This window comes from Mustela nigripes, chromosome 7 (assembly GCF_022355385.1).
Source record: "Mustela nigripes isolate SB6536 chromosome 7, MUSNIG.SB6536, whole genome shotgun sequence".
NCBI classification, from domain to species: domain Eukaryota; kingdom Metazoa; phylum Chordata; class Mammalia; order Carnivora; family Mustelidae; genus Mustela; species Mustela nigripes.
Genome location: NC_081563.1, coordinates 119,901,300 through 119,928,961, shown reverse-complemented (window position 1 = coordinate 119,928,961; position 27,662 = coordinate 119,901,300). Strand labels below are relative to the sequence as shown.

Here is a 27,662-nt window from a genome sequence, read left to right as displayed (position 1 = left end):
CAGTTCTGATCCCAGCATCCTGAGATCAGCCCTACAGAGGGTTTCCTGCTCAGTGGGGAGTTGGCTTGGGTTTCTCTCTCCCTCCCCTTCTGTCCCTCCCCTTGCTCTCTCTTTCGAAAATAAATAAATAAATAAATAAATGTAAAAAAAGAGAGAGAGAGAGAGAAAGAAAGAAAGGGACATGAGACTTTCTGCCAAGAAGGTGTGTGAGGGCTCAAGAGATTCCGTAGAGGACTGGAGAGAGATGATTTTACCTGCGCTGAGCTCATGCTGCAGGGCAGGCTGGGTCCAGCCAATGAAACAAAGAATGAACAAAACCCAAGAAATAATACCATCACACAGAACCGCACAGAAAAAGAAGCGTTTTTTTTTTTTTTTTTTTTTTGCCAGGGGATGGGTATGAAGCACGTTGAGAAATAGCGTGGTAACAACTGGAAAGCGATTCTTGGAGGAAATCTATGTGCCCACTTAGCCCTTGTGGGAAACGCATGACCCCGAAAGTACACACGCCACACACATTCTCAAGGAACAGAGTTTCTGTATTTAGACCATTTCTGAATCTGAGTTCAGAGAAATTTGCAAGGGACTGTGGCTCAAGGGCTGGGGAAAGGCAGCCTGTACCCTCACAGGCACGTCAGGAGTAGATAGATGCCAACCAGGCTGCCCCTCCTGGCAGGGCTGACCGCTTCCAGCCCTGGGAGGACTTCACCCGTAGTGAACATCTGCACCAAACAGCAGGAAATTCTAGGGAGAGAAGAGGGAGCCATCATCCGTGAGGAGTGCACCCTGGTCTCTGAGCAGGGAGCTGCTGAGGTTTTTGAAGGAAACTTGGGGAGCAGCTGCCCCACCCCCACCCTGGGAAGGGGAGCCGAGTGGGGCCTGTCTGTGGACACAGAGACAGGAGTGAGAGGGGGGCTCTCGGAGGTGTCGCCACTGGGGTCTTCGTGTCAGCGGCTGCTGGCACTGTGAAGCCGACTGCAGCCGGCCTGGCACCTGTTCCCCTCCCAGATGGACGTGGAGGGTCGCGGGCCACAGGCTGGGCCTTCATTTGTCATCCCTGCTTCACGGCAGTTCAAGGGACCCTTGTTCCCATCAAGGCTGCAAAACCACTTTCTTTACTCCTTCCTGCCCCTCACTGAGAACTTTCAGAAATGAAGAAATTACATTGTGCCATGGGGTCATTTTTTTGGTTAAGGACGAACTTGGTAAAACGTGGGGTACCCCGGGGCTGCGTGTGTGTGTGTGTGTGTGCTGTCTTGGCTAGTCTACGGTCTCAGCCCTGGGGAATAACCTGGTCTGAAGAATTGGGGGCTGGGGGCTGGGGGCTGGCTGACTGGATATTGGGGCTGAGGGAGAGCAGGGAATCCGGGTGATGTGGCCGCTTCCTACCAGGGCCACAAGGTTAGCAGGAGCGCTGCTGAGCAGGGTGAGGAAGACAATCGTGGCTGGCAGCCTTGTGGCCCAGTTACGGGCTTTGCTGGCACACACGGGACTTAAAGGGCCACAGAGAAAAAACCGGAAGTTTGGCTGGGTCGCTAGGTGGCAACAAGCCAGCGGGGATGAAAGCCAGTAGGGAAGGCTGACAGTGGGGAGGACAGAGGCCTGGGCAGGAATCCTGGAGGACTCCTGCAGGGCAGGAGAAGGAGGGGCCGGAAGGGGGAGGAAGAACCAGTAAAGAGGCCTGCGTTGACCAGGGAGAGGCGTCGGGGAAACCAGGAAAGGGAACCTTCCAAGCTAGGAGAAGACATTCCTAACCAGTCTCAGAGGATGTTGTGGGTCTGGCTGGGGGACAGGCCAGAGAAGGTCATCCATTCTGGGACACAAGTCTCCACTTTGTGCCTCCCTTTTTACTCCCGGGGCCTTGGGAGGCATGCCACACACATTTGTCGAAGATGTAAATGCTTATAAAAGAGGATCTGTGGCCACCAGTGGAGGGGGGGGGGTTCCGTCTTTTACCGAGCGGAGTGTGGGAATGCTTCAAAGCCACTGGTTCAAAGCAGGGACGTGGCTGTCAAGTTGGACTTCCCTGAGAACTGTGTGGCTTTTCCGAGCCTGACTCTTTCTTCCCTGTTCATCAAGAGCCACCCACTTCTTAGGGTGCTGGTAGGGCAGAGGGTGCTCAATATGGGGATTTTTGGCAACAGGTGGCTGTTGTGGAGGGACATTGGGTGACGAGGGACGTTTGGACCTACCTGGTGGGTTTGAAGCACCAGGTTGGAGAGCTGGATGTCGGCGGGCAGCGGGAGAGGGAAGCCTTCCAGCAGCCGCTCTGCAATGGAGAGTGAAGTCAGCACGAGGGGAGGGAAGGCGGAGGCCAGCCTCAGAGAGCTGGGGGAGGGGGGACAGCCTCCCTGAACCTGTGTGCCTGGCTCTGGGTAGGGCCGGCAGGTACCTGCAGGCTTGAGGAGTAGGCTGTCCCGGAGACTGTCTTTCTTCACCACGCTCCGAGGACCTGGGAGCCTGGCCATTCCACTCCATCAGCCCCAAGCCCACATTCAGGACCCGTGCAAGCCTTTCCCCCAAAACAACCCTCCTGGGCGTGACAGCAGTGCTGGTGCCCACGGCCAGCAGTAGACAGCCCGAGGCATGTGATTGGGGGTAGCTACTGGTGGGCACATGAAGACCCTCAATGTTCAGGGTGAAACCAGAGATGGGCAGTAGCCAGGGGCCCGCTTCCCGCCGTACTGCCATACTCTGACGTGGGACTCTAGAGAATTCCAAACTCAACACTATTCTCCCCAGGTCATTACGAAGCTACATTTGTCAAGGTAGGAAGAGGAGTTTGTGGTCTTGATTTATAATTTCTAACTATTCTTCTGGTCCCACAGTCTGTGGATCTCTCTGTGCACTCTTGCCCCTGGCTCTTCGAAGGTGAAGCTTCCATCGGTGGGCGGGGGGGGGGGGGCTGAAGCCAAGAGCCAAGCCGGGGTTATCCTTCCCTGTCGCTTTGCTCCGAGGCATTAGAAAGGCAGAGGGCTCTGGCTTCGGAGCCGGGTCCAAGTCCCAGCTTCATATCTCACCTTCTCTGTGACCTGTAATAGTTAGGCACCTGACTTCTCGAATCTCCCCTTTCCTCCCAGGACAGTCCTCAGCTCATGGGGCTGTCTTAAAAACTGGATAGAATAATAGATGGGCACATAACAGAAGCTCAACCTGTGGGTGTCCCCTTGTCTCCATTCCTTTTCCGGGATCAGGTGCCCTTTGATGTTCCTTTGAGGTGACCATCTTCCAGCCTCCATAACTAGGGCCACATACCAGGTGACTCTAGGACTGAACTCCACCCGCCTCCTCTAGGACTACAAGTCACTCATTTCTCCAAAGCTCCTTACCGTTAACCTTGGGAATCACAATCGTGGGCAGAAGATAATTCATGACAGACTGCAGCTCCGTGACCTGGAAATCAGGAGGATGGGACCCGCGTCAGGGCACCTTGGTGTCGTCCAGCATTCTCCGCCAGCCTCCCTCCCCCGCAGGGCAACCTCAAAGCTGGGAAAACAGCTGAGTGAGGGACACAGGGGATAACGGGAAAATTCTGCAGCCCAGTCATGTCACCCAAGTGATCTCTTTGGCTCTCAACTTTCCAAATGTAAAGCATGTTCTAGATGTAGGTTACAAGACAGAGGAAAGGAAGGTCAACAGAGTATTTAAACATGAACATCTCTGTATGAGAAAATGCATGGTCTCAGACACTTCAGGCTACAGGACAAACTGGCTCAGGCTTTCTGAGATTTTATGTGCCCATGCTCAGCAAAAGCCTTAAAAATATGTGTGCCTGGGGGCACCTGGGGGGCTTAGTTGGTTAAGCATCTGACTTCAGCTTGCGTCATGATCTCAGGGTCCTAGGATCGAGCCCCTCAGCGAGTCCCACATCGGGCCCTGCTCTAAGAAAGGAGTCTGTCCCTCTGCCTCTCGCCCTACTCTCTCTTTCTTTCTCTGTCTCTCTCTTAAATAAATTTTAAAAAATGTGTATGCCTGGTGGGCCAGCAAATATGCCTGTAAGGCATTCGCCCTAAGGAAATGATGTAGGGTGCAGGCACCAGAGCCATAAATTCAACCCAAACAGTAAATTAACAACAACCTATATGTCTAACGATTGGGGAATTATCTGGGGGACCAGGTGGCACTTTGGATCTAGGAAATACGATGCAACTCTTAAGAATAATATTGTAGGGGCGCCTGGGTGGCTCAGTGGGTTAAAGCCTCTGCCTTCACCTCAGGTCATGATCTCAGGGTCCTGGGATAGAGTCCCACATCAGGCTCTCTGCTCATCAGGGAGCCTGCTTCCTCCTCTCTCTCTGCCTGCCTCTCTGCCTACTTATGATCTCTCTGTCAAATAAATAAATAAAAAATCTTTATAAGAAAGAATAATATTGTAGGAATTTAATTATTCACACAGAGACATTCATGCTCTATTTTTGAGTGAGGAAAAGCAGATTATGGAAACCAAATAATTCTATTGTCCTATTGAGTATGCAGAGAAAAAGGTCAGGAAGGGTATACTCCAAGTGATTAAGTGGCAAAAACAGGAATGGCTTCTATTCTCTTTGGCTTGCAAATCTGTATGTTCTGTTTCTCTATAATGCAGATGTTTTACTTTTACAATAGTAAAAAAAAAAATTCAAAAATAATGTAGCGCCCTCAAGATGATTGCCTGGTGACATTAAAACTTGTAAATATGTCCTTTTTTTTTCCTGGAACAATTGAGTTCCCTTCCCCAGGCTAGAAATCCCTGGGCTCCTAAAATGGGGTGCCCTTCTTTCTATGAACCTGAGAACTTTAATTTTTTGTTTTCTGCAGAAGCAGAAGTTAGTTACCAGCTGAGTCAATCCACCGTCAGAGCCCCGGCACCAATGAATCCGTGAAAATACAATGAGGTCGTTTGGGTCCTTCTGTTTGTTCTAGTCTTACCGGATGGAAAAGGGCTCGCTGGCCTTCCAGCCGATTTGGAGGGCATGTTGGGAAGGCCCAACTTTGGGCTTCGTGGCTTACAAGGTATCTACTTGGTGGGGATCTTTGGGAGGCATTTCAGGGATGGAAGGAAATGTTCTCCAGGCGTTCAACAAGAGACCCCCCCCCCCCCCCGCTCCGGGAGATCTGGACCATGGGTGGTAAGACCCTGTGGACAGAATCAGCACACCGAGGCTTCTAAGGGAAGTCACAGGAACAAGGCTCATTCGAGGCGGCTGGGGAAGAGCAGTGAGCTACTATTTTCTCGGGCAACTCCAGGGTCCCGGGGGGACTTAGGAGGGAGGCAGGGGGAGTCTGCTCAGTCACGGTCAGTGAGTCCAGGTAGTGGAATACTTGCTGTCTTCCCTCCCACCTGCCCTTCCCCACCTCCACACTGGCTCTGCCACTCACCCAGTTGTTCAAGCCAAAAATCTAAGAGTCCCTCTGCATCACCCTCACCACATAGACCACCACCCTCAGCAAGCTCCATCTAACTCCACTTCCGAAGTATGTCTCCCGTCCGCCATCTTTCTCCTCTTCCTAGACAAATGCACCCGCCTCTCACTGATACATATGGTCTCTTGGTCCCCCAAGTTCCATTCCCTCTCCCCTAGCCTGGGATACCTTCTATGAAAGCCTAAATCAGATCCCCTCTGTGTGGAGAAGCTCACTTGCTTCTCATGGCCCTTTGACCACAATCTACTCTAGGCCAGAAGGCCCAGGATGAGCTAGCCTTGCCTGCCTCTCCAGCCACGTCTCCTCCTACACCCCCACCCCCAGCTCTCACTGGTCCAGCCCTGCTGGCTTCCCTTCAGTCCCTGAACATGTTGAACTTGTTCTCACCACATGGCCTTGCTCCTGCCAGTCCCTCTGCCTGCAACAGATCTTCCCTTTGCTGGCTCTTTCAGCCCACATATCACCTCCTCAGAGAGGCTTTCCTTGATTCCATGATCTAACCTTCATCCCTCTCCATCCCCATCCTCATTTTGTTTTTCATGATGGTGGAAAAGAGTATGCTTAATTTGGGGAAGATGTGAGGTCCAGAGGAGGAAATGACTTGCCCAAGGGCCACAGTTAGTAAGCATGGAGCAGGGACTCTAGCTTAGGTCTGTGGGCCCACAAAGCTCCTCTGGCCATTACTTCCCATGCAAATTATATGCAAATGAACAGGCAGCCTCCAGAAATGATGGAGAGTTCTGAGCAGACCACAGGACAGTTAGCTTTAGATCAGGGAACAGGGAGCCCCTGAGGGCCTCAGACTCACCGAGAAGGGGCCGACGTCTGAGTGCTTCAGTTCTAGGAGCAGCCTGTGAGAAGGGGAGCAGAAAGCAGAGAACACCATTTGCCTGACCTGTGTTAGAGTCCAGTTGCTGGGCGAAGGGGCCCCCTCTGGTAGATGCTGCCTGGTTTCCCACCCAGTATCCATTCCCTTTCCTCTGGTCACAACCCCTAACAGTTCCTTTCGGGGCATCACCCATTCCCTACATTGTTAGTGCTGTGCTCTGGGGTAGGCTGGCCAAAGGGCAGAGTCCACCTCCCCTACCACAGTTATTGTTGGAAGGATGGACCTGTGACCTATGCTGGTTCAATGGGAGTTGGCCCTAGGACTTTTGAAAATACTGGTGCTGCGGTGTTCTCTTTTCTCCAGGAAAACTAGGCAGCTGCTGGTGGCCATTTTTGTCACCAATTGGTGACAGCCTGATGAGAAATGAAGTCAGCTTAGGGGAGAGTAGAACCAAGAAATGGAGAGAGTCAGAATCCCAAAGACATCATTTGAGCACCTGGATCCACCCTTGCCTGGAACCCTTAGACTTATCAATTACCAGAGCCAATGAACCATCCCCTCCTTACAGTCTTTAGGGCATCCTAACAGAGATCTAAAGAAATACGGAAATAAATGGCTACTTATTGAACCCTATCACTCACTATGTTGTGTGCTTCGCCCCATGGAAATCCTCTAACACCCCCAGAGGCAAGGGCCATCACTCACATTTTACAGATGAGGATACTGACACTCAGAGATGTCAGACAACTTGCCCAAGGTCACACCAAGAACAATTAGCAAAGCAGAATTTCAACAGATCTCCTGATGCCTGAGCTCTTGTCTCCGATACTCTACAAAGCTTGAAAGCTCACCCTTCTTCATCAAGAGTGGGAGCCCCAGGACTCCTGCCCTGTGGACTCTTACACCCCAGGCCGGCATGTGTGAGCATCTGCTCAACCCTCACCCAGCTGTATCCTCTCTGACTCTTCTACTTGAGGGCTCATGGGTGTTCAAGGAAAATTAAATCCACATGTACCCGAAACAGTAACACTTGTCAGAGTGATGCCAGGAGAAATACGCAGCGTGTAAACCTCAGGGGCCAGTCTCAAGGTTAAGAAAGACAGCTCTGTGCTGCAGAGAAGGCGGAAATGGACAGGAATGTAGGTCAAGACTCAATTTAAACAGCGTGAGCGTGATGAAGAGGCAGATAGCGGGTCTAACCGCTGGGGGTCATCGTGTGGACTCTGCAAGGTTCTCCCTTTCTCCTCCTCTGTGTGTGTCCTTCCCTCTCTCCCCCTTCTGTGTCTGTCTATCTGTCAGTCTCTCTTTTGCTCTCTCTTTCTGTCCCTCTGTCCCTCTGTCTCTTCCCTCCCTCCTTTTATGTGTCTCTCTGTCTCTGAGAATCTCTCCATGTGCCTCTGACTTTCCCGGTCTCTCCCCCTTATGGCTATCTGCCTTGTTTCTGCGTGTCCCTCTCACTCCTCCTTGCTGGCATTCTCCACACTTCAACGCATGTGAATTCCTCATTTCACCCTCACTACAACGCTCTTGGCAAAGAACAACCATCGGGCTTGTTTGTTTCTGTTACATCAGCAGGCTTCTTTCGAAGCCGGGGCGAGGGAAGTCCGATGAGTAGGGTGTTGGCTGAGGGGGGCTGTGCTTGGCACACAGGCAGCCCCCCCGCAGAGCCGGCGAACCTAACCACAGCCACTGCCACTGGGGCTCTCCTAGCACCAAGTAACTGATCACGGCTCACGGATGGGCCATGAAGAAATGGAGGTGGGTATCCCACGTGCTAAGGCAGGCCAGCAACTGGGGCAGCCGAGCCCTGCTGAGGGTCAGCGTGGGGTAGAAGCACCCGTTGGGCCTGCACAGCCATGAGTCTGCCTAGGACCAAGGGGTATCCTGGGGTACAGTATCTTCTGTGCTAACACTGGGGGACCGCAGGCAAACCACGATGACCAGTCACCTGTGGTGTGTGACCTTGGGCAGGCCACTTCATCTCTGAGCATCAACAGAGCTCTGGTGCCCACCATGCACCATCTGAGGCTCACACGTGACAGATGAACAGGAGAGCAATGACATGGAGCTTGGTGTGTTGTAGGGCCATCACTGGCTCATGCGCAAGGGGGTGGGCAGCCACCTCCCACCTCCACGGGCTCACTTACCTGTTCAGCCTGAGCTTTCCGATAAGCCTGTCAGGCGTGGTGCCGACCTCCACGGAAAAGTTTGTGCTCTGCAAAGCAGTAATCCAAAGAGTGAAAGCCCCCGACCCAGGGGCCAGGGCCTTGGCGAGGTCTCTAACATGGGAGGGTCAGCTTCACAAAGGTGTGGCAGAGGAGCCCACACGGCCCCCAGGGAGGAGGGGCTCTTCCTTTGCTTTGTGCTTGTTGGTGAGTCCTGGGCTGTGCACCAATTACCATTTTCTCCCACTGCCCTAGGGACTATTTCAGATCTCCAGGCCATTCACATGGGCTGAGCGAGACTGACCTCAGGGCTGGAGTCTAGGCCAGCCCTATTCTCAAGCCATTCATTCATTCATTCATTCATCCATCAAATATTTACTGAGTCGGAAAACTGAGGTCCCCACCTCAGCTTCTGGGCTCACTGTCTGCGTGATCAGGGCAGACCCCTCAGAAACCATTTAAATTGGCTAAGTGGGGAAAATAGGTCTTAAATTAAGAGAGGGCAGACCTGCCCGAGGCCTGTGAGCGCCCCCTGGTGGGGAGAGAGTCTGGCCTTCCCCTCCGTGGCCGCAGTGGGAGCCACCAATGCCACCAAATACTTGGAGAGTGACAGAGTGAGCAGATGAAAAGAATGCGAAAATCAGCAATGGACCAAAAACTTGAATCAGCGAAGGATTACACCCACAAACGGAGGAATAAACAAAGGTATGCATAAATGAGTAAGCGATGAATGAGTGAACAAACAAATAAGCAAATGAATACTTAGACAAAGGTGTAAGTAAATGAATAAATGCATAATGGAATAAATTAATGCACGCATGAACCAGAACAGGTCTAGCACATTTCAAGTGAGCAACCTAAGGAGTAATTGAATGAATGAACAAATTCACAAACGCATACTTGGGTGACCACAGGCATGAGTGTATGAACCAGAACCAGTGCACGGATTTCAAGCCAGTGATGGAGGGCAGAACTGAACCCATGAACGCCTGCAGAAGCCAGAGGCAGCTAGTAAAGGGGCTCTGGTCTGAGGCCCCGGAGCATCTGAATCTGGGCAGGATTCACCCTGGTCCCCCAACCCCGAGGCAGTGCCCTCATCTGCCCATACCCGGGAACAGCTTACCAGCTGAAGCTCGAAGAGAGGAGCCAAGGAGGAGTTGGGGAGCACAGCAAAAGCCTGGGTCTCCAGGATAGGGGTGAAGACAAGGCCAGTAGGGAGCACGGTGAGGTACGGTGGGGACGGGGCCCCAATGTTGAGCTGCATGGTCATGTTGGGGAACATCTTGGCCACCTGCAGTCCCCCAGTGGGGACAACAAACAAAGTGACAGTTTTATTCCACCTCTTCTAAATCCCATCTTGTCTTGACCCTGCGTGAACACCTCCCATGTATTCCTGTTGCTTCTGGACTAAATCCTAAAGACTGCACTGTCTGCGACTCAGGGCCTGCAGCCTCCCCTCACCAGCCTCTACTTCTTGCTCTCCGGCTCCAGCCGTGTGGGACACCTTCCTGTTCCTCAAATATATGACCCACTCTGTTCCCGTCTAAAAAACCCTTTGCACTCTCTGTTCCTCTGGCAGAATGCTTGTCCTCTCACTGTTTCCCAGCCTGGCTCTCTCCCTTCCTTCAGGGGTCATCTCAAGTGTCACTTCTTCACAGAGCAGTGGTGGCCTCCTGGGAGGAACTGAGGACGGCTTTGGTGACAACCGCATCTCTTCTGGCCTCCAGTCCTCCCCCAGGTAAGCTCGTGGTCTCAGAAAAACAATGTGATTGTTAGGCCATAAAGCTTCCAGAGGATTCTCCTGATTCCCTGACCAGTCATGCCTCCCCACACCAGTACCCCTGTATAGAATCTTCTGGAAGTGACACCACTGGAGAGGCTGTTGTGGGTTGAATGTTTGTGTCTCCCAGACTCGTATTGACGTTCTTACTCCCCAGTACAGCTATAGCTAGAGACAAGGCCCAGAAGAAGTAATTAAGATGAAATAAACTCATAGAGGTGGAGCCCTAATCTAATAGGATCTATGTCCTCATAAGGTGACAGCAGAGCTTGCTTGCTCTCTCTCCATGTGAGCTCAGAGGAACGGCCATGTGAGGACACAGAAAGGAAGTAGCCATCTATTAGCCAGGAAGAGGCCCTTACCCAAACCCAAATCTGTGGGTACCTTGACCTTGGTCTTCTCAGCCTCCAGACCCCTGAGAAATACATTCCTGGTATGGGGCCCCCCTAGCCTGTGGCCCTTTGTTACGGCAGCCCGATCAGGCCGAGTGACCTCATCCATTCACTGACTTCATGTCTCATGGTGTGCACTTTCTTTTGGATTATTCTGGGTCATTCTGGAGGATCATTGTCTCTCTTCACCGGAGTAGGCCTCCAGGAGGGCAGGGATATGGTCTGCTTTGCTAGATGCCAAGAACAGAGCCCTGGCCATGTGGTGAGCACTCAATAAATATTTTTTGAGTGGATCACTCCCCATCCCCCGCCACGTCTGCCCTCACGCCTGGTCACTTGGGTGCTTGGAACCCTTCTCTGCATGGAGGAAGGGCCCTAAGGCTGTTTCCATTCTCAGGCTGGGTTGCCTCTGGATCTGGGGGGGGGGAGGGGCTCTCCTTGGGCTACACAGCAGAACTCAGTCCTCCCCGGCCCTCCTGGGCTGCCATATGAGCGGACAAAAGGGGAGCAGCCTCTTTCTTACCTGGGGTATGAGGACTCCAAAAAATGTGGTTGTCAGTCGGAATTTGGATCCCTTTGGTATCTGTGGCAAGGGAAGAAGAGAAAAGGACTTTGGGGGATTATGTTAGAGATTTGGGGGGCAGAGTCCATATGAGGGGTGAGAGACTGAACACACAAGCAGACAGCAGACAGCTCATTCCTGACAACACTGACCCACAACGTCGCAGCCATCAGCTCAGAACAGTCAGGATACAATCAGGGACTGCCAGCTTTCCTATTTCTTTTTTTTTTTTTTTTTTGCGCTGAAAATATGCTCTTCAAACTGATCATGTAGGATGTCCTGCTTCTATTAGCTCACATCCAGGACCCCCGTGCCCAAAACCTCCACAGGAGCACAGCTGTAATGGTATAAAGCCATCAAGGTCCCCCTCCTCCTTGTGCATTCGTCTCTACCAAGTCCAAGTGCAGGTGGCTGACTCTGCTAGCCTGAGGAGCTCCCATTCTGGTGGTCTTGGTTACTTCCAGGGGACATGTCAGGGCTTAGCATCCCTTTGGTGCCCCTACAGAGAAGGGGAGCCCGGCCCCTCTTCCAGGAGCAGTGGCGGAGGAATCCCACGTGGTTGGTTACCAAGCTGTACCTGGACTCTGGACAGGATGGTCATGTCCCCATATTACAGACAGGTAAACTGAGGTCCAAAGCAGGACTCAGCCACGAACATATCAACAGAGATACTGATGATGATGATGACGGTGATGTGAGACTGAGACCGGATTCTGGCATGTACTTAGGCAGTGTTGGCTGTAACATTTACCCTTCGTGGAGGACTTCCTGCCTGTTCTGCACGTGCTGACTGCTTCTGGCACATTCATACCTCATTCCACCCTCTCATACCCTCGGGCGAGAGATACTGGTACTGGTGTTTTACAGGCGAGGAAACAGGTTCTGAGAGGTTGAATGACGGGCCTAAGGCCACCCGGCTAGGAAAGAGGGGGCCGATATTCCAACTGCGGTCTGGCTGCCTCCAAAGGCTGGACTACAATCCCCACCGCCGTGTGAACACAGGTTCAAGCCCAGACGGCCGCTGCGCTCTGAACCCCACGCTCATCCCTCATCCACTCCAGCCCGGCCTTACCATGTTGTCTGTGATGGTCAGGTGTAGGGCCCCTGCCTGTTGGTACACGAATCCCGCTGTGTTGAAGAAGTAGTCGGAGAGCCCCAGGTACACCATGCGGTTGTGGTCAGCTGGAAAGGCCAGCACCGGCGGGGCGAAGGGAGGGGGGCTGGGGTGGGCCACATTGAAAAACTCCCCCTGGGGGTGGAGGAGACATGGTGAGCCTGGGTTTCCTTCGGGTATGATAAGTTAACGTCTTCATTCCAGGAAAAAATGGGTTGCGGAGACCAATCACGCACTCAGAGAGGAGGAAGCCATGACCAGAAACCAAGAGTGTCATGCGTCTCCTGGGAGCTTGTTTCTAGGGGCTTTTCCTGCCAATCCTGCAAGGCAGGTGCAATGACGCTCATTTTGCAAGAGAGGACACCAAGCCGCAGGGAAGTTGGGTGACTTGCCCAAGGTCACTTGGCAACATGCCCAGTGGCTCCACCGGCTCAGCCCCGCCCTTGCCAATGAGCATAGAAGTGACACCAAAAGAACAAGGAGATTCTGTTTGTTTGTTGTCAGCTGTCAAATTAGCAACGCTTTAAAGAGAGAGGTAAACTGTTTTTAGTGCACTCTCCAGTTTGGGGTAAGATTATTCCTACGCTGCTGGGGAACATATATTTAATAAGTTTCTGAAGAGCAATTTGGCAAATGCACTGCCGGAGCAGATCACTTATTTAGCCAGAAAAAAACAAAGTTGAGTTATAAAAAAGCAAATTGTAGATGGATACATATGGTAGAATACCACTTATGTAAAATTTAAAGGCATATAAAGCATACTAAGCAAGAATTATTGACACATGCAGATACATAGTAAAAGTATAAAAACCGCAGGTAGGACGGATACGCACCGGCATCATATTCGTGGGATTCCCTGGGGGGTACAGGGAACCCGGGGGGGGGGGGCCTCAGCAATTTATTTTTAGACTATTTCATCTCAAAAAAAAAAATCAAGACAAATAGGACAAAAAGGCAATATTTCTTAAATCTGGGTAGTGGGTTCTCTGTACCTTTGAATCATCTCATTATTAAAAATTAAGCACCATGACCCTCGTCTTACAGAATACCATGCCACTCCTAAAAATAGTAAGTGGACCCATGTGCCAGCCAGGAGCCAGCTCTAATGCCTATCTTTAGATACGCATTAATAAGTGAAAGCCTGATGTGTATCCATTCATGCGAAGGGATTATTAGCAAAACCAGGTGGGTTTGGGAGGTTAACACTCCCCCATGGCTCATCGCCCTTACCTCTGGGAAGTACCCTGGAGGGCCAGTAAACAGGACATTCTCATTCACTAAGAATAATTATGTATCATTTTAATCCTTTATTCCATTGTATCACTTAGTTTTTTTTTTTTTTTTTTAAGTATACTATTCGGTTTAGCAGTGCCATTTCCAGGAAATAGTCAACAATGGGCAGAGATCCAGATGCAAGAATGTTCATGGCAGGTCTGGTTACATGTGTGGAAAAAATGGACAGAGACCAAATGTCCCAGAAGGAGGCACTGGACAGAACCTTATCCCAAGCTGTCCACTGGAAAGACCCAAGAGCCAGTAAAAGGGCTGTTGGAGGGAGATTCATGGGAAGGTGTTCACGTTACACTGTTGTGTTTTGAAAAGCTGTGAGATAGTATGTGTAACACAACTCATATAAATATAGGTATGTGTGTACTTATTCCTATGTCTATATATGTGGGGTTTTTTATGCATATGCATGTGTGTGTGTGTGTGTGTGATTTCCTATGTCTTGGTAGAGATGGGTTGGAGGGAACTAATCTGTGTGTCAATAATGTGTATCTCTGAGTTGTAATATTTGGGTAAATCTCTCTCATTCTCCTTCCTCCCTTCTTTCTTTCCTATTTATTTCTCTGCTTCCCTGTAGTTTCTAGATTTTCTTTTTTTTATATCAAATGTGTCTTAGAACAAAAAAGTAAACAGTAACAAACAAGTCCGTCACCCGTAGTGGAGAGACTGAATGAGGCACATCCAGAGGGAATCCAGAGATGGGACCTACTCCAGCTGGGGCAGTCAGGGAAGGCAGCTGTGGGAGAAATATCCAAGCACAGACGCCCCTGGAGTCTGTGTAAGTAAGAAGGGAGTGCGGGGGAGAGGGGCATGCCAGGGAAGGCAGTTCAGGGGGAGGGAAGAGGTAGGACAAAGGCCCTAAGGTGGGAATGACTTTAGTGTGTTAAGGAAGTGCAAGGCCAGTGTGTCTGGTTGGAAGATGGTGAGTGAGGGGTCAGTGGCATGAAATGAAGCTCCGTCCATCCAACCATCCATCCAATCAAAATATTTACTAAGCAGCTAGTGGATACCAAGCACATCTCCAGGTGCTACACCAGCAATCAGGAACAAAACAGCCATAGCCCCTCCTCTTTCATCACAGAGGGATACTGATATGTGACTGTGTGTATGTGTGTGTGTGTGTGTATGTGTGCATGCACGTGTGCGTGTTGAGGAGGGTGTTAGTAATAAGTAATGCTAAGAAAAACAGAACAGGATATGGAAGGAAAGGAGGGAACTATTGCAGTGAGTGTGGTCTGGGAAGTTCTCTCTAGGGAGAGGGATGTTTGAGGAAAGACTGGAAAGATGGAAGGGAGAGCCTATGTGAATATCTGGGTGACAGCTTCTGGGCAGAAGAAGGAGCAAATGCAAAGGCCCTGGGGCCTTTTGCATACGGTGGTTCAGGAGAAGTGGGGGGGCCAGTGTGTCTGGAGCAGGGAGAAGGAGCTGAGATGAGAATGATGTGGAGCCCTGGGAAGGTCCAAGACAAAGGCCTGAGGGTCCCTCTGTGTAAGTCTCACCTTTAGCTGCCCATCCAGGTTGTCAGCTGTGATTGTCGGAGGGGCCACCAGTGAGTAATTGATCCCAGCAACCTTATCTATTTTGGTTGTCACTAGAGAGGCAGAAGACAGACCATGAGCTGGCTCTGCATGGCAGCATCTTTGGGGCCTGAGATGCAGCGTCGGCATCACCCAAAGTTGAATCAAGAACTGCAGTGAGGGTTCCATTCCCTCCTCCTCCAGGGAGCCCTCCCTGAGGGAGGGAAATAAGCCCATACCCCACATAAACAGACATCGTCTCCATCCCTTCTTCCAACAGCCCTGAGATACAGTCAAGGAGCAGAGGGCTTGATTTGAACTCTCTGGGACTTTGGACAAGTCCTTTCATGTCTCTACGTCACTTTTTGTCATTTGTAGAACAAGATAATCCTAGTGACCTCACAGATGTCCTGTACGTGGTAGGGGATCTGAAGCTGAAGGGATGATTACTAGCAGTGATAATAGCCCAGGCAGAGCCCAGGCTGGCTCAGGTCCGATTGGTTTCTGTGTTTCTCAGCGGTCATCAATGATAATTCAGTAAATACCGGTCCCTCCTTAAGCGCCCCCTTCCCGAGTTAGAGGGAATGAAATGAGGCCCAGAAAGGTAACTTGTCCAAGATGGCACAGCAGGTGACTGATGGATCTGGGACCCCAACCCACATCATTTTCCTGTCTGCTGAAGCCAAACCGTGGATACTGCAAATCCCTGGGGAGGCTGGGGAGATGTCTGGGGACGGAGGCACCTTAAACATGCTCACAACGTGCCGACGAGCCTCCTCCACAGGGAGGGAGCCCAGGTAGCAGTTTGGGGCCCGGGCTCAGGAGGAAGAAAACCTGAATTTGGATCCTGTATCTGCTTCTGTCTGGCTCTGTGACCTTGGGCAAGCCACGGCTCCTTTCTGAGCCTCAGTTTCCACTGTGGTAAAATGGGTAGAATGCACAACCTCCACGGGGGTGTTGGGAAGTCAGGAGGAGACAGTTCTGCAGGGTGCATGTCTCATGGCAAGGGCTGGCCAGGGGAGTCCTCCCCTCACGGACAGCAGCTTGTCACTGTTTACTACGTACTTAGGGATACAGAGAATTGCCCCCATTTTTAAAACTATGAAAACGGAGGCCCAGAGAGGTGAAATGATCAGCCTCAGATCTCAGGCCAGCTATGTGTGTCCAGTCTCAGAGCTGGGAGCCTGCATGGGTAGGGGAACGACTGGGTGTGGGCTGCTCTCGCACTTGCCACCAGGGCCGGGCCCACTGGGCATCTGATGCCGACTTCCATTTGCAAATAATCTGTTCTACCCACTCCTTCCCCTGGCCCCAGCCAGTCGCAGACACTTGCTGGCTCCCACACACGGTCCTATTTCCCTGTCCCCTTCCCCCTTGTGTCCCTTGACCTCACCTCGCAGGGTCTTTAAATAGGACTGCAGCTTGGAGGACACAGAACTGGTCACCACCTGGCAGATCTGGAGAGAACCAAAGAAGTGATCAGAGAGGGTTGCCCATCGCGGAGACTGTCCTTTGTGAATAAGGAATCTGACATGTTTTCCTTTCCTTGAATGTTTCTTTGAAGGCGGGAGGAAGGGAAGGTAGGAGGGGGAACTAGAAATGTAGGAGGGAGAGAACACTGGTTTCCTGAAGCATGTTTCTATCACACCAGACTTGTGACTCTGCATGCCCCAAGAATATCATCCTCGAGGAGCCTGTGCCTCTGCCACATGGGCCAAGAGGGGTGGGGGTTGGGGGGGGTTGGGGGGCAGCACATCCAGGAGCTGGAGCCCGGCTGAACACCTAGGCTACTGCCCTCCAAGTCTGCTCACTCCGGAGGGCCACCAGATGGCTCCAAACCACAGCAAATCACACCACATCCTGGAGCCGGGCTTTTTGCTGCTGCCCCTCTGTGCTCCATCCTACCTGCCCTCCCCACTACCCCCCACAGACCCCTGAGCATCCCTCAGATACCTAGTCTTCACTCTGCATTCCTGGAGAGCCAACTGCCGAGCTCATACCTCTTCATTTCCAGCCCTTGCTACTATCATGGACCCCTTGGCACCTCCTTTGTCTACCCCTCCATCCCTCCATCCATCCATCCCTCCATCTATCCAGCCACTCAAGCCAGTACTCTCTCCTAAAAGATCTTGTTATGATTAAGAGCTTCACCTCTGAGGTGGGATGGCCTGGGTTTGAGCCCCAGCACTCTCACTTCCCTCTCTGTGCCTCAATTTACTTATCTGTAAAATGGGGAAATCATGACACCCCTCCTCCATCATAAGGAATTTGTGTGGGTTAAGTGCTAGGATCCCTGTAGAGTTCTAGGCATCATGCCAAGCCCACCCCGTGTCTGTAGTACCCTCTTGTTCCTTCTCCCCATCACCACCGCTATCTGACAGCAGCACATTCTTACTTCTTAGCTTGGCTGCTTTTAAGGGGCCACTCTTATAGTGTCACCAAGAAATACTCTGTTTTAATAGCTCCAGTGTTAAATGCTTTCCCCTCTTACTGTTACTTGATTACAAAGACAGTTGAGCCATGGCTTAGCCAGGCTAGGGGGTGAGCCCTCAATAATTCTTCCAGCAGCTTGGTGCCGGAGGTATTCGTGTCCCCATTTTGCAGATAGTGAAACTGAAGTTCTGATATTTGCTCAAAGTTACAAAGCTAGTTAGGCCCTGGGGCCAGGACTAAAACTCAGAGATTCTGACTCTAAAAGCCATTCTATGATCTACTGTGTTAATATGCATTGTGACAACCATGCACTGTTTTTTTGTTTATTTTTTTTGTCTTAAGACTTTGATAGAATGCCTTCAGACGGATGATCTGGTTTGACTGATGTCTCCCTATCCCCATGGTCAGTGCCTTTGCCTGGGAACCAGTGACTCCCTTCCAGATGACCATATAGCTTCCTCAGTCTCCCTGACACACCTTGCCCCATCTTCTGGTCCCTCCAGTCATTCTCATGGCAGCCACAGAAATTCCTCTAAAACACAGATCTGGCCAGGTCACCCCCTTGACTCAAATCTTCAATGGCTCCCTATTGCCTTTGACTCACTTGGCCTAGGGCAGACAGACTAGGGCATTCCTGGGAGCTAATGGTTCATTCATGGAAAACCAGTCCAAGGAATGGCCCCATTTCCAAGCTGAAGAATCTGGTCTGGGTGGATTCAGGGTGAGGGGAGGATTGGGAACGTTGGTTGGTACCAGTTCCAGCCTTAGGGAACAGTTTGCAGGCACTCTAGCCTAGCAGCTTCCTCAATGGAACATCAACACCCTTCCAGAAGGGGGTTTGGCGTGAGGTAGGGATTGTAGAGCTGGCCAGAGGGCTTTTGAGAAGGGCATCCGGGGCAGGGGAGGCAAGAGAAGGTAGTTTGCCTGAAGGGAGGAATGTGGAAAAAAGAGCGGGGGTGGTCCAGCGGGAGCAGGGCAGGTGCATTGTAGCTGTATGCTGGGACCTTTTTTTGGCTCTTGCTGGACTCCTCATGACTGGTTTCTAAGTTAGACCCATGATTTTAAAGAACCGTGAGGACCACTTCCTGTCCTCTGGGGCGAGAGCAGAAGCATCCAGTGCTACGTACACTGAGGGCCCCACCCTCTCTGAGCCCACCTTACCTTGCTCTCCATGGTCTTTCGGATTGAAGACTCAATTTTTTTGTGGAAGAGTTGGATCAGCCACCTGGAGATTGACATGTGAGGACAAGCATGAGGCTTCTCAGGTGTCCCTGGGTTGCATTCGGGACACTGCCTCATGTGGAAAGCCTTCCTCCCTCTTCCAAATAGCCTTGGCACCCTTGTTCCTGAACTTTAACTGCACACACACACATACACACACACACACACACACACCCATTAGATACTTGGCCCTCTGGGTGCAGTGACTTGTTAATGAGTTTATTTCTTCAATTGGTGCATAGCTGCCCCACCCCCAATCCCAGTCTCAGCCTCTTTCCTCACTATTGCTCTCTGTCTTGGCACTCCAACCATACTGTTTTGTTGTATCCTCTTGTGTTCTGTGCTGCCTCCCACCACAGGGCCTTTGCACATGCTGTTCCTCCTATTTAAAACACCCCCTGTCTGCAACATCCACCTAATTAACTTCTACATCTTCTTTTCATTTCAATTCAAACGTCATTTCATCAAGGAAGAACCAGCCAGCTTCCAGACTAGGTCAGATTCTCCTGCTCTATGTGTTGGTAGGACTTTGTACCTCTTTTTCTTATTTCTTCTATCCTTTTGTAATTTGTTGTGAACCATTGCCTAGCGCATTGATTTGATTAATGTTCATATTCCCCACCGAACAAGAAGCTTCAAGAGAACAGGGACTGTGGCTAAGAGTCTGCAGTCAGATAGCTCTGAGCTGAATCCCTTTTCAACCCTCACTAGGTTGGAAAATTCAGGATATTTCCTATTCTCTCTCCACCTTGGTTTTCTCCTCCAAAAACAGGGGTAATAGTAAACTAACTTCATTGTGTGGATTGGTTGAGACGATTCACAAGCTTAAAGGAATGCTTGGCCCACAGTGACCACATGCCACTGATGTTAGCTACTGCTAAATTTTAATTGGCCATTACTATTTCTTGGGCATGAGCCTGGTGCACAGAAGATGCTTAGATGACATTTGTTGAGAGGATGCATAAATGCCTACGGATTGGTGGTGAGGACCGTATAGTTTAATGCACATCAAGTAGGTAGCCCAGAGCCAGGGAGTGTCATATGTGCTCAGTAAACCTGTTGAATGAAGGTTGGATGAACAAGTGACTCCTTGAGGCAGGGAGGGGGTCTGCTCTGTCTGCGGACCCCGTCCTCTCCTACATCTGGGCCCCTGGAAGAGACCTGGCAAGGAGGGGGCACTTGGTATGGTTTGGGAATACACAGATGATTAGGACGGTGCTTCTGGAGGTCCCGCCTCCCACCCACCATCCCAGAAGATCATACCCCAGCTTGCTGCCTGAGATGTGCACATGGACAGCGTTGATCTGGTTGCTGCAGCTGGAACAGGTGGCAGTGGGGAGGCCCGAGGAAGGATCAAAGCCCAGCTGCAGACCAGCCGAAATGGAGATGCCCTCCACACTCAGGTCAAAGTTGCCGCTGGTTTTGCTGAAGGAAAACACAAACGAAAGAATTTTCTTCCCCGCTGCCATTCAAACGACAAGCCTGGGCTGGTAGGTAGGTTTTGCTATTTGAGATGGTGTTCAGAGAGGGGAGGCAGCCTGCCCAAGGTCACACAGCACTCAGGGAAGTGTGGGTCCATGTTTGCCCAGCAGAACGCTGTTCTTACCCACTGCCTCTGCCCTTGCCAGTGGCTTTGGGTGTCTTAACTGCTCTGAGGTCCAGTTGCTTCCCTAGACCCTTGGCCAACAGCGGAACATTGGCTTTGCCCCTAAAACATTGGGAGCTTGGGGGTGGGGCTGTCAGAGACTTTAATTAATGCTCTTATTCATGCAATGGGGTTAATAACTCCTTCAGGGATGAAACGAGTTTGGGTAAGACAGTGGACCTAAATGTATTTTGTCAACCCTCTTTCAATACGATGAAGTTCTGTTATTTATTTATTTTGCCATCAGTGAGTGAAATGGTAGATGCAAAAGAGCCCATGTGAAGAACCAAGGGATTCTTACTGTGGGGAAGGGACAGACCTGGCAGTCCTTGTATGGGAGGGCAGATTCTAGCCGCCTCCCCAGAGTGCCTTCTCCTCCCTCCGTTTTGCCCCCAGACTCCCCACCAGGAAGTCTCCAAAGTGATTGATCATTCTGAGACACAACCACCAGAGGGCAGGCTCACTATGCAGTGAACCCAATATGTAGCTTTGGAATTGTAGTTTGGATGATTTGCCTCAATGTTTCACCCCTTTGCCTATCTTGGGGGCACCTGTGTGCATTTCCAGGCTCTTGACTTTGGGCTTGATCACGTGAATTACTTTGGCCAATGGCGTATGAATAGAACTGACCATAGTCCACTTCCGAGTCTAAGCCTTAAGGGGACCTGTGTGTTTCCAGTTATCCTGTTTGCATGTCTGCCATCGCCAAGGATCTGCTCTGAGTGGCCCACTGGTCTAAGGACGAGGAGGAAGAGATATACATAGAGCAGGGCTGCCTCAGCTGAGCCCAACCCAGATCAGCAGAACCCTAGCCGACACATAGATACACAGAGATAATATGAGGCTGAGTTTGGGATGCTTCATTATACAACAATAGCTAACTGATAAAGGACTAATGAAAGGTCCCACTTAGCCTTCCATCCTAAGACACATGTACCAATTCTTGAGACTGTCTTACATTGTGATATGGGCAAATGCTCAGCTATTAATCAAGGCTATGTTAAAACTTCACAGGTGAAAAATGCCCCCAGGAACCCTCTGGGGACAAGAGGTGGTGGGTAAGGCAAAAATTGGGCATTCCCATGATCCTGGCTCTCATCCCTTCCAAATGTCACCAAGAGATCCCACAAACACTCACTAAACCCCAAGCTTGGAAACTCACATGAATTTCTTTCGTGCCTTCCATTTTCCACTGATCTTGATATTGGCATTACTGATGGAGAGATCAAGGCCCTTTTCGGGCACTAGTTTTATGTGCGAACTAGGAAGCTGGAATCCACGAATAACCATGCTGTGAAGAAGAAACACTCCATTAGCCTCCTGGGGGCCCACAGAAGGACTCAGTTAATGGTTAGTGCAAACTCACCCCTTCCCCGGCTCCTGTACCCCATCCATTCCAGGAGAACCTAGAAGCTACAGGAGCAGCCTTGGGCAGAGTAGCTAGACTTTAAAGTCAGACAAATCTGCATTAGAATCCTGTTCTCCAGTGTACTATTGTGTGACTCTGGGCATGTCATGTCATCATCCTGAGCCTCGGTTTTCTCATCTATAACATGGGCACAATAATCTCCATCTTGCAGGAAGTGTGACAATCCATGAGGATGATACAGGTAATCTCAATGGGCTGCAAGTTCTGTAAAAGGCTGGAATGTGTCTCTCTCGGTTCACTATTCTAGCAAAGCCTGTTGTGGCACACACATAGTAGGTCTTCAAAAATGGTTGTTGAATGAATAGGTGTATAAAATTCTGTAGAGGACATTTTCTGCCCAGGACCCATCCCCCCTTCTCGTGGTAATAGAACTGCCTTTTTACTTTGGGGGAACCCCCGCCCCAACACCTAGTCTATGTCGCTCCAAAGAAAGCTGACCTCACCTCTGCTTTCGTGGGGGTGGGGCTTTGACCTCGGGCACAAGCTAGTTAGTATGGGCTATTCCCTGGCCACAGGGATTGGTTCAGGGTCGTGTGCATAACTGAAGATGGGACCATCACAGGGAATTTAGGGTTTGTGCTTGGGTTGCAAGGGAAAAGTGTTCTGTCTCCACAGGATTCTCAGGGCTGGTGGCCATCTTGCATCTTTGAGGGGACACCCTATCTGGGATTAGACTTCCCCAAGGGAAGCAATGTTGGAAAGTGGCAAGGCAAAGACAAGGTCTAGTGACATTTGGGCTTTTCTCAAGCTGAACCCAAGGCCAGACTATTCCAGAGACTTCTCATACATGTGAGTCAATAAACTCTGGCCTGGGCCATTTTAGAGTAGGCTTCCTGTCCTTAAACCCTTATCCATCTTCCAAAATCCTACTTGTTTGGGCGTTCATGACACATTCCTCCAGCCTTGGGAGTCATGGTAGATACCTTCTGTGGCCTCCTCCATACTCAGCTCGGGGGATTATATCCCCTCGGGAGGGTGTCAACCCTACTTTGTAGATCCTAACCTCTCTGAGTTTAGGAATCTGGGGCTCTGTGATTCTAGGTTTTGACCCCAGGACACTACAAGTTCTGTATGCTAAGGATTGAGCTCCATGGGTCTCACCTGTAGAATCTATAATGCCCTTTCCCAAGATGCTTGACCTTGAAGCTTCCTGAGAACTCGGGTATCTTGATCTTCTCCAGCTCCTTCTGCAGCACGGCCACTCCTTGCTGGCAGGCTGAGGGGCGAGAACAGGGGCAATGGTCAGAGGCTCCACCTGTCCCTGTCCATACTGGGGGTCAGCGAGGGTTTTCCGAGAAGGTTCAGATGGCAAATATCTTTGGCTTTGTGGCTCCTACTGTCTCTGTCACACGCACCCGGCTCTGCTGGGATCGCAGGAAAGCAACCAGAGACAATCGGTACGTGAACGGGTGTGGCTCTGTTCCAATGAAACTTTACTGATGGACGCTGGAATTTGAATTTCATATAGTTTTCACATGTTGTGACATATTATTCTTGTGTGGCTTTTTTTTTTTTCCCAACCATTTAAAAATGTAAAAAGTAAATGCCATTCTTAGTTCCAGGGCCATACCAAAACACAGGGTGGGCCAGAGTTGGCCTGAGGGCTGTCGTTTGCCAATCCATGGTCTAAAATACTGCCTCAAACACCCAGTCATGGGTCCTAGCAGTCTTTCTGGAACACTGACTCTGAGCCACCTTCGGTTCTATGCCCTCACAGGGACCCCGTCTCCCTGACTTTTGGCCTCTCTCTGTAGGAACTTTGCTTGCGTCATTCCTTTTTTTTTTTTTCCCCTTGGCGACCCTGCCAGGACTCGAACCCTTGCTTGTGCCATTCCTATGGCCTGAGAGACCTTTCCCTCTCACCCTCACCTGGTCAGCTTCTACTCAGCTGGACCATCGCTCCCCCCCAGGAACTTGCTCTGAGCCAGCAGATGGGAGCAATCCTCCTGTGGTCATTCTCATGGTGCATTTCCTTAGGAGCCCTCTTTCCTGTTGGGGACTATACATCTCTTCATGTGACTTTGGGGTTGCTCTCTCTCCCACTGCCAGAGACAAGCCCTCCAAGCCTTGTAGTTCTGTCTGTTTGATTTACAAAAGTGGCCCCTGCATTTACCACAGTGATCAGCACTTACTATTAGGAAGTCCCCCTATTTGTGGAATGAATAAATGAATGAGTGAATGCCAATGTCAGGAACCCGGCCATCAGTCATTAAGTAGTTAGCACCATCCAAGAACCAGCTGGAAGGCAAGCATGTTACTTGAGAAAGAGGAAGTAGTAAGAAGAGGGAACCCAGGCGTTGTGTTTTCCGGCATCACCATTTATGTGTGCCGGGCGCTGTCCTGGGCTCTGTACCTGTGCGAAGGGATTGAATCTGAATAATCCCAGAAGGTAGGTTCCCTTACCACCCCCAGTTCACAGAGGAGGCAGCTGGATTTTGCAGGAGTGGTCACACTTCCCATTCAGCTGATAAGGAATGGGTCAGGATTTGAATCCAGGTCTTGTGGTCCTGGAACCAAGGCACTGGGACAGTTCTCCCGGGGATTCAAAAGCAAGCAGTGCAGACATAGTCACGGATGAGAGAGGAAGGAAAATGTGGAATGGACCAACGTGGGTGGGCTGGGGCCAGGTCTTAAAAGGTTTCAAATGCCATGCCAAAGGGTCAGACTATCTTCTGAGGACAGGGACATGAGCAAATGTGCTACGTTTCAGGAAACCCACTCTGGCAGCCACATGGGGAAGACTGAGGCTCTCGTGACGGAAAACAACACTGCCCGGTTTAAAGGCTGAGCCCAGGCTTCTGCTCCCCAGAAGCTTCAGACTACCCATTGTCTGATCTCCGAGCTCACATGCAGCCTTCTGTCTGCACCCCTGGGATTCAGAGGCGTCCCGTCAGGTCCCCCCAGAACCCCGTCCTGCATCCCTCCATGGGACCCCAGCTGACGAGGCTCTGCTATCTCCTTGGTCTGATTCCTCTGTGGCTGGCTCTCCCACACCAGCCCACGGTCCGTCTCTCCGCCACTGGAGACGACATCGAGCAGCCCCACGCGGGGACGTGAGCTAAGACTGGAGGCCCACTCCAGACCACCCACTTCCAGTCCCTCCTCCAAGTTTCAGTTTGCTCATCTGTGTATTGTTGCCAGTAACATGATGTCCCATCCAGGGCCGACATAAAGATGACAGGAGATCGGGTGTGTAAAGTGCCTGGCACAGATCTAAGCAGGTCAGCACAGGGCTGTCCCAGGACCAGAGTAGCCTGGAGGGAACCTCTCTGGGGGATCCAGATGGGTCACATGCACAGTATGGCTGTGCCAAGCTCCTGCCCTGGGGGAGACCTTGAGGAAGGCCCTCCTCTTTCCCCCCATCCCCATTACTCAGCCTCCTCACAGGTTCTGCCTGGGCTCTGTCCACGCTGGAGACCGAGCCAGAGATCTCAAGGCAAATGACAGGATGGAGAACCAGGTCTGAAGGGAAGAGAAGGGCCTAGAAGCCTGAGTTGGCAGCTGGGTGGAGAGAGGGAAGGAACTGCGAGGACCCTTGGGGGCCTGAGCACTGGACTTGGAGTCTTCCAGACCAGCACTCCAACCCCAGCACTGCCACTTTGCAGCTCTGTGATCCTGGACAACTCCCCTGGTCTCAGTTTCTTCATCTACGTTGGGGGGTGGGGGTTGCTAAGAGGGTTGAGGAGCAGTGAGCAGTCCACCCACTGGATTTAAAGGGCTGCACACAGCAGGTGCTCAGTAAGTGCTCCTTAGGGGCAGAAGAGGAGGAAAGGAAGGCATCTGTTTACCGTAGTCCAGGCCTTTCTGGGTGATCCTGGCCATGACGCCAGGGTTGGTGGTCGCGATCACAGCTGTGCTCAGGGTGCTCAACACCAGCAAGCCTGCCCACCTCAGCGCGCTGTCAGGCTCTCTGGCCATGTCTTCGTCCTCCGCAGCTGCCAAAGCCTGGAGGCCTTGGAGGGGAGCCAGGGATCTATAAAGGAGCTGGCTGGGGAAACGCAAGCCAGTTGGATGTAGAAAGGAGGAAGGAAACTGGTTGGGGGTGGGAGGGGGGAGGACTGCTGCCTGCCCTGGTTGGGGCCACAGCCCCAGAGGCTGCCAGAAGGGGAGCCTGGGAGGTGTGTGTGTGTGTGTGTGTGTGGTGTGTGTGTGTGTGTGTTTGTGTGGAGTGTGTGTGTGGAGTGTATATGGGGGGGTCATGTGTGGGATGTGTGTGTATGGCGGTGATAATGGTGGTGTGGGGGAGTTTGTGTGGTTTGTGTGGTGTGTGTGTGTGTGTGTGATATGTGTGTGTATAATAGAATGAGAATTCTGGTTCCGGGCATCCTTCCACTCGCTAAGCATCCCCGTGCCCCTCTCTGAGCCCTCACCTAAATCCCTCCGCCTAAGGGTCACGCATCCATCAGGATTCATTATATTTTTCTTTTTACCCCCACGCTACTGAGGTATAATGGACACATAAAATGGTGTATATATACATTTACAGTATACAACGTGATGATTGCCACAACCAAGGTAATTAACACGTCCGTCACCTCCCACAGCTGTCATTCAGTGTCCTCTTAATCTACTCACATAGCAAATCCCAAGAATACAATATAATATTCTTAATTCTGCTTATCATGCTGTACATTAGATCCCCAGGACTTTTTCATTTTATAACTGGAAGTTATATTTTTCTTTCTACTTTTGATATCCTTGATATTTTCTTTAGTAAAATATTTTTAAAAACAGACCCTTTAGCATTTTTTGTCCTAAGAGACAGTAGGGGTAATAATTAAATGCTTGAATTTTGGAGTCCAGTATCTGAACTGTGGTTTGAAATCTCAGCTCTGCAACCCTCTGGTGGTTTGACCTTGGTCAAGTCCCTTAACCTCTCTGAAACTCAATTTCCTCTTCTGTAAAGTGGGGATAATTAGAGTACCCTACCTCCTTGGATTTCTGTGAAGACAGAAAGGGCTTTAAGCCACATAAAGCACTTAGCAAATGCCCGCTCCCGCCTCCGCCCCAGAAATGGTAGCTATTAACGTCTCTCTGACTTTAAAAGTAATGCATGTTCATCATTCACCAAAATTCAACATTCACCAAGTTGTGAGGAAGAACCACAAGAACATTGCACGTGATCCCCAATTCTAGAGACAAGCAGAGGTGTTTTGTGTTTTTTAGAGGATCCTTTTGGTGAGCATAGATAGAGTGTGTTTTTTTAACAAAGAAAAATGGGATCCTACTGGTCAGTTTTGTCAAGTTCTCCTTTTCCACTAACCAGTGTGTAGTGAATGCTGTCCCCAGCACTAAATATCCTTCCTCACGCACCATATATCATTGCTTCCTCATCCCACAGTTTTCTTCACCAAGCTTTTGTTTTTACTCCTTTTCTACCCCTTCCTCTGACAGATGTGGAACCTGAGGCTTGGGGAGGGGAAATGTTCTTCCTGCAGTCACGCAGCTAGCGGCTCCCAGAGCTGCGACGCAAACGCAGACCGCCAGGAGCGTCCCACTTGGGCCTGAGTCCTTCAGCTCCTCCGGGCGAGGGTTGGAGCGCGGGGATGTAGACACTCCCCACCCCCACTCCAGCTTTCCAGTCCGGTCTCTGTGGGATCGGCCCCTGGGCCTCCCTTTGCCAGCCGCCTTAGGCCTTGGGTGGGCGGGAACCCCGCCGGGCAGCCAGCTCGGTCTCCATGGTGATGAGAGAATGGGCGGGGCTGCGGAGGGGGAGGCCAGCTTCTCTCCCGCTGGGTCCCCATCAACCCCCTGGCGCTCTCTCTCCCCGGCTCTAATTTTATGAAAGTCTAATGAAGCCCGCTGAGCAGGGAGGATGTAAGACCTGAGTCTTTGATGTTGTTGTTGTTGTTGTTTTGTTTTTCTTTCCTCTCCTTGCCCGGTTC

At 51.0% G+C, this 27,662-nt stretch overlaps 1 protein-coding gene across 1 annotated transcript; it reads right to left on the bottom strand.

The window, feature by feature from the left end:
• Positions 1-518: 518 nt before the first annotated feature.
• On the bottom strand, positions 519-25,749 carry BPI (bactericidal permeability increasing protein). Its single transcript, XM_059407977.1, has 15 exons — positions 25,566-25,749; positions 22,879-22,993; positions 21,511-21,639; positions 19,967-20,128; positions 18,644-18,707; positions 16,443-16,506; positions 15,032-15,123; positions 12,204-12,380; positions 11,093-11,152; positions 9,521-9,688; positions 8,380-8,447; positions 6,212-6,254; positions 3,330-3,393; positions 2,193-2,269; positions 519-744 (listed from the first exon to the last, which is right to left on the bottom strand). The coding sequence occupies exons 1-15, from the start codon at positions 25,693-25,695 to the stop codon at positions 706-708; spliced, it is 1,452 nt and encodes a 483-aa protein (XP_059263960.1). The 5' UTR covers positions 25,696-25,749; the 3' UTR covers positions 519-705.
• Between the last annotated feature and the right edge of the window lie 1,913 nt (positions 25,750-27,662).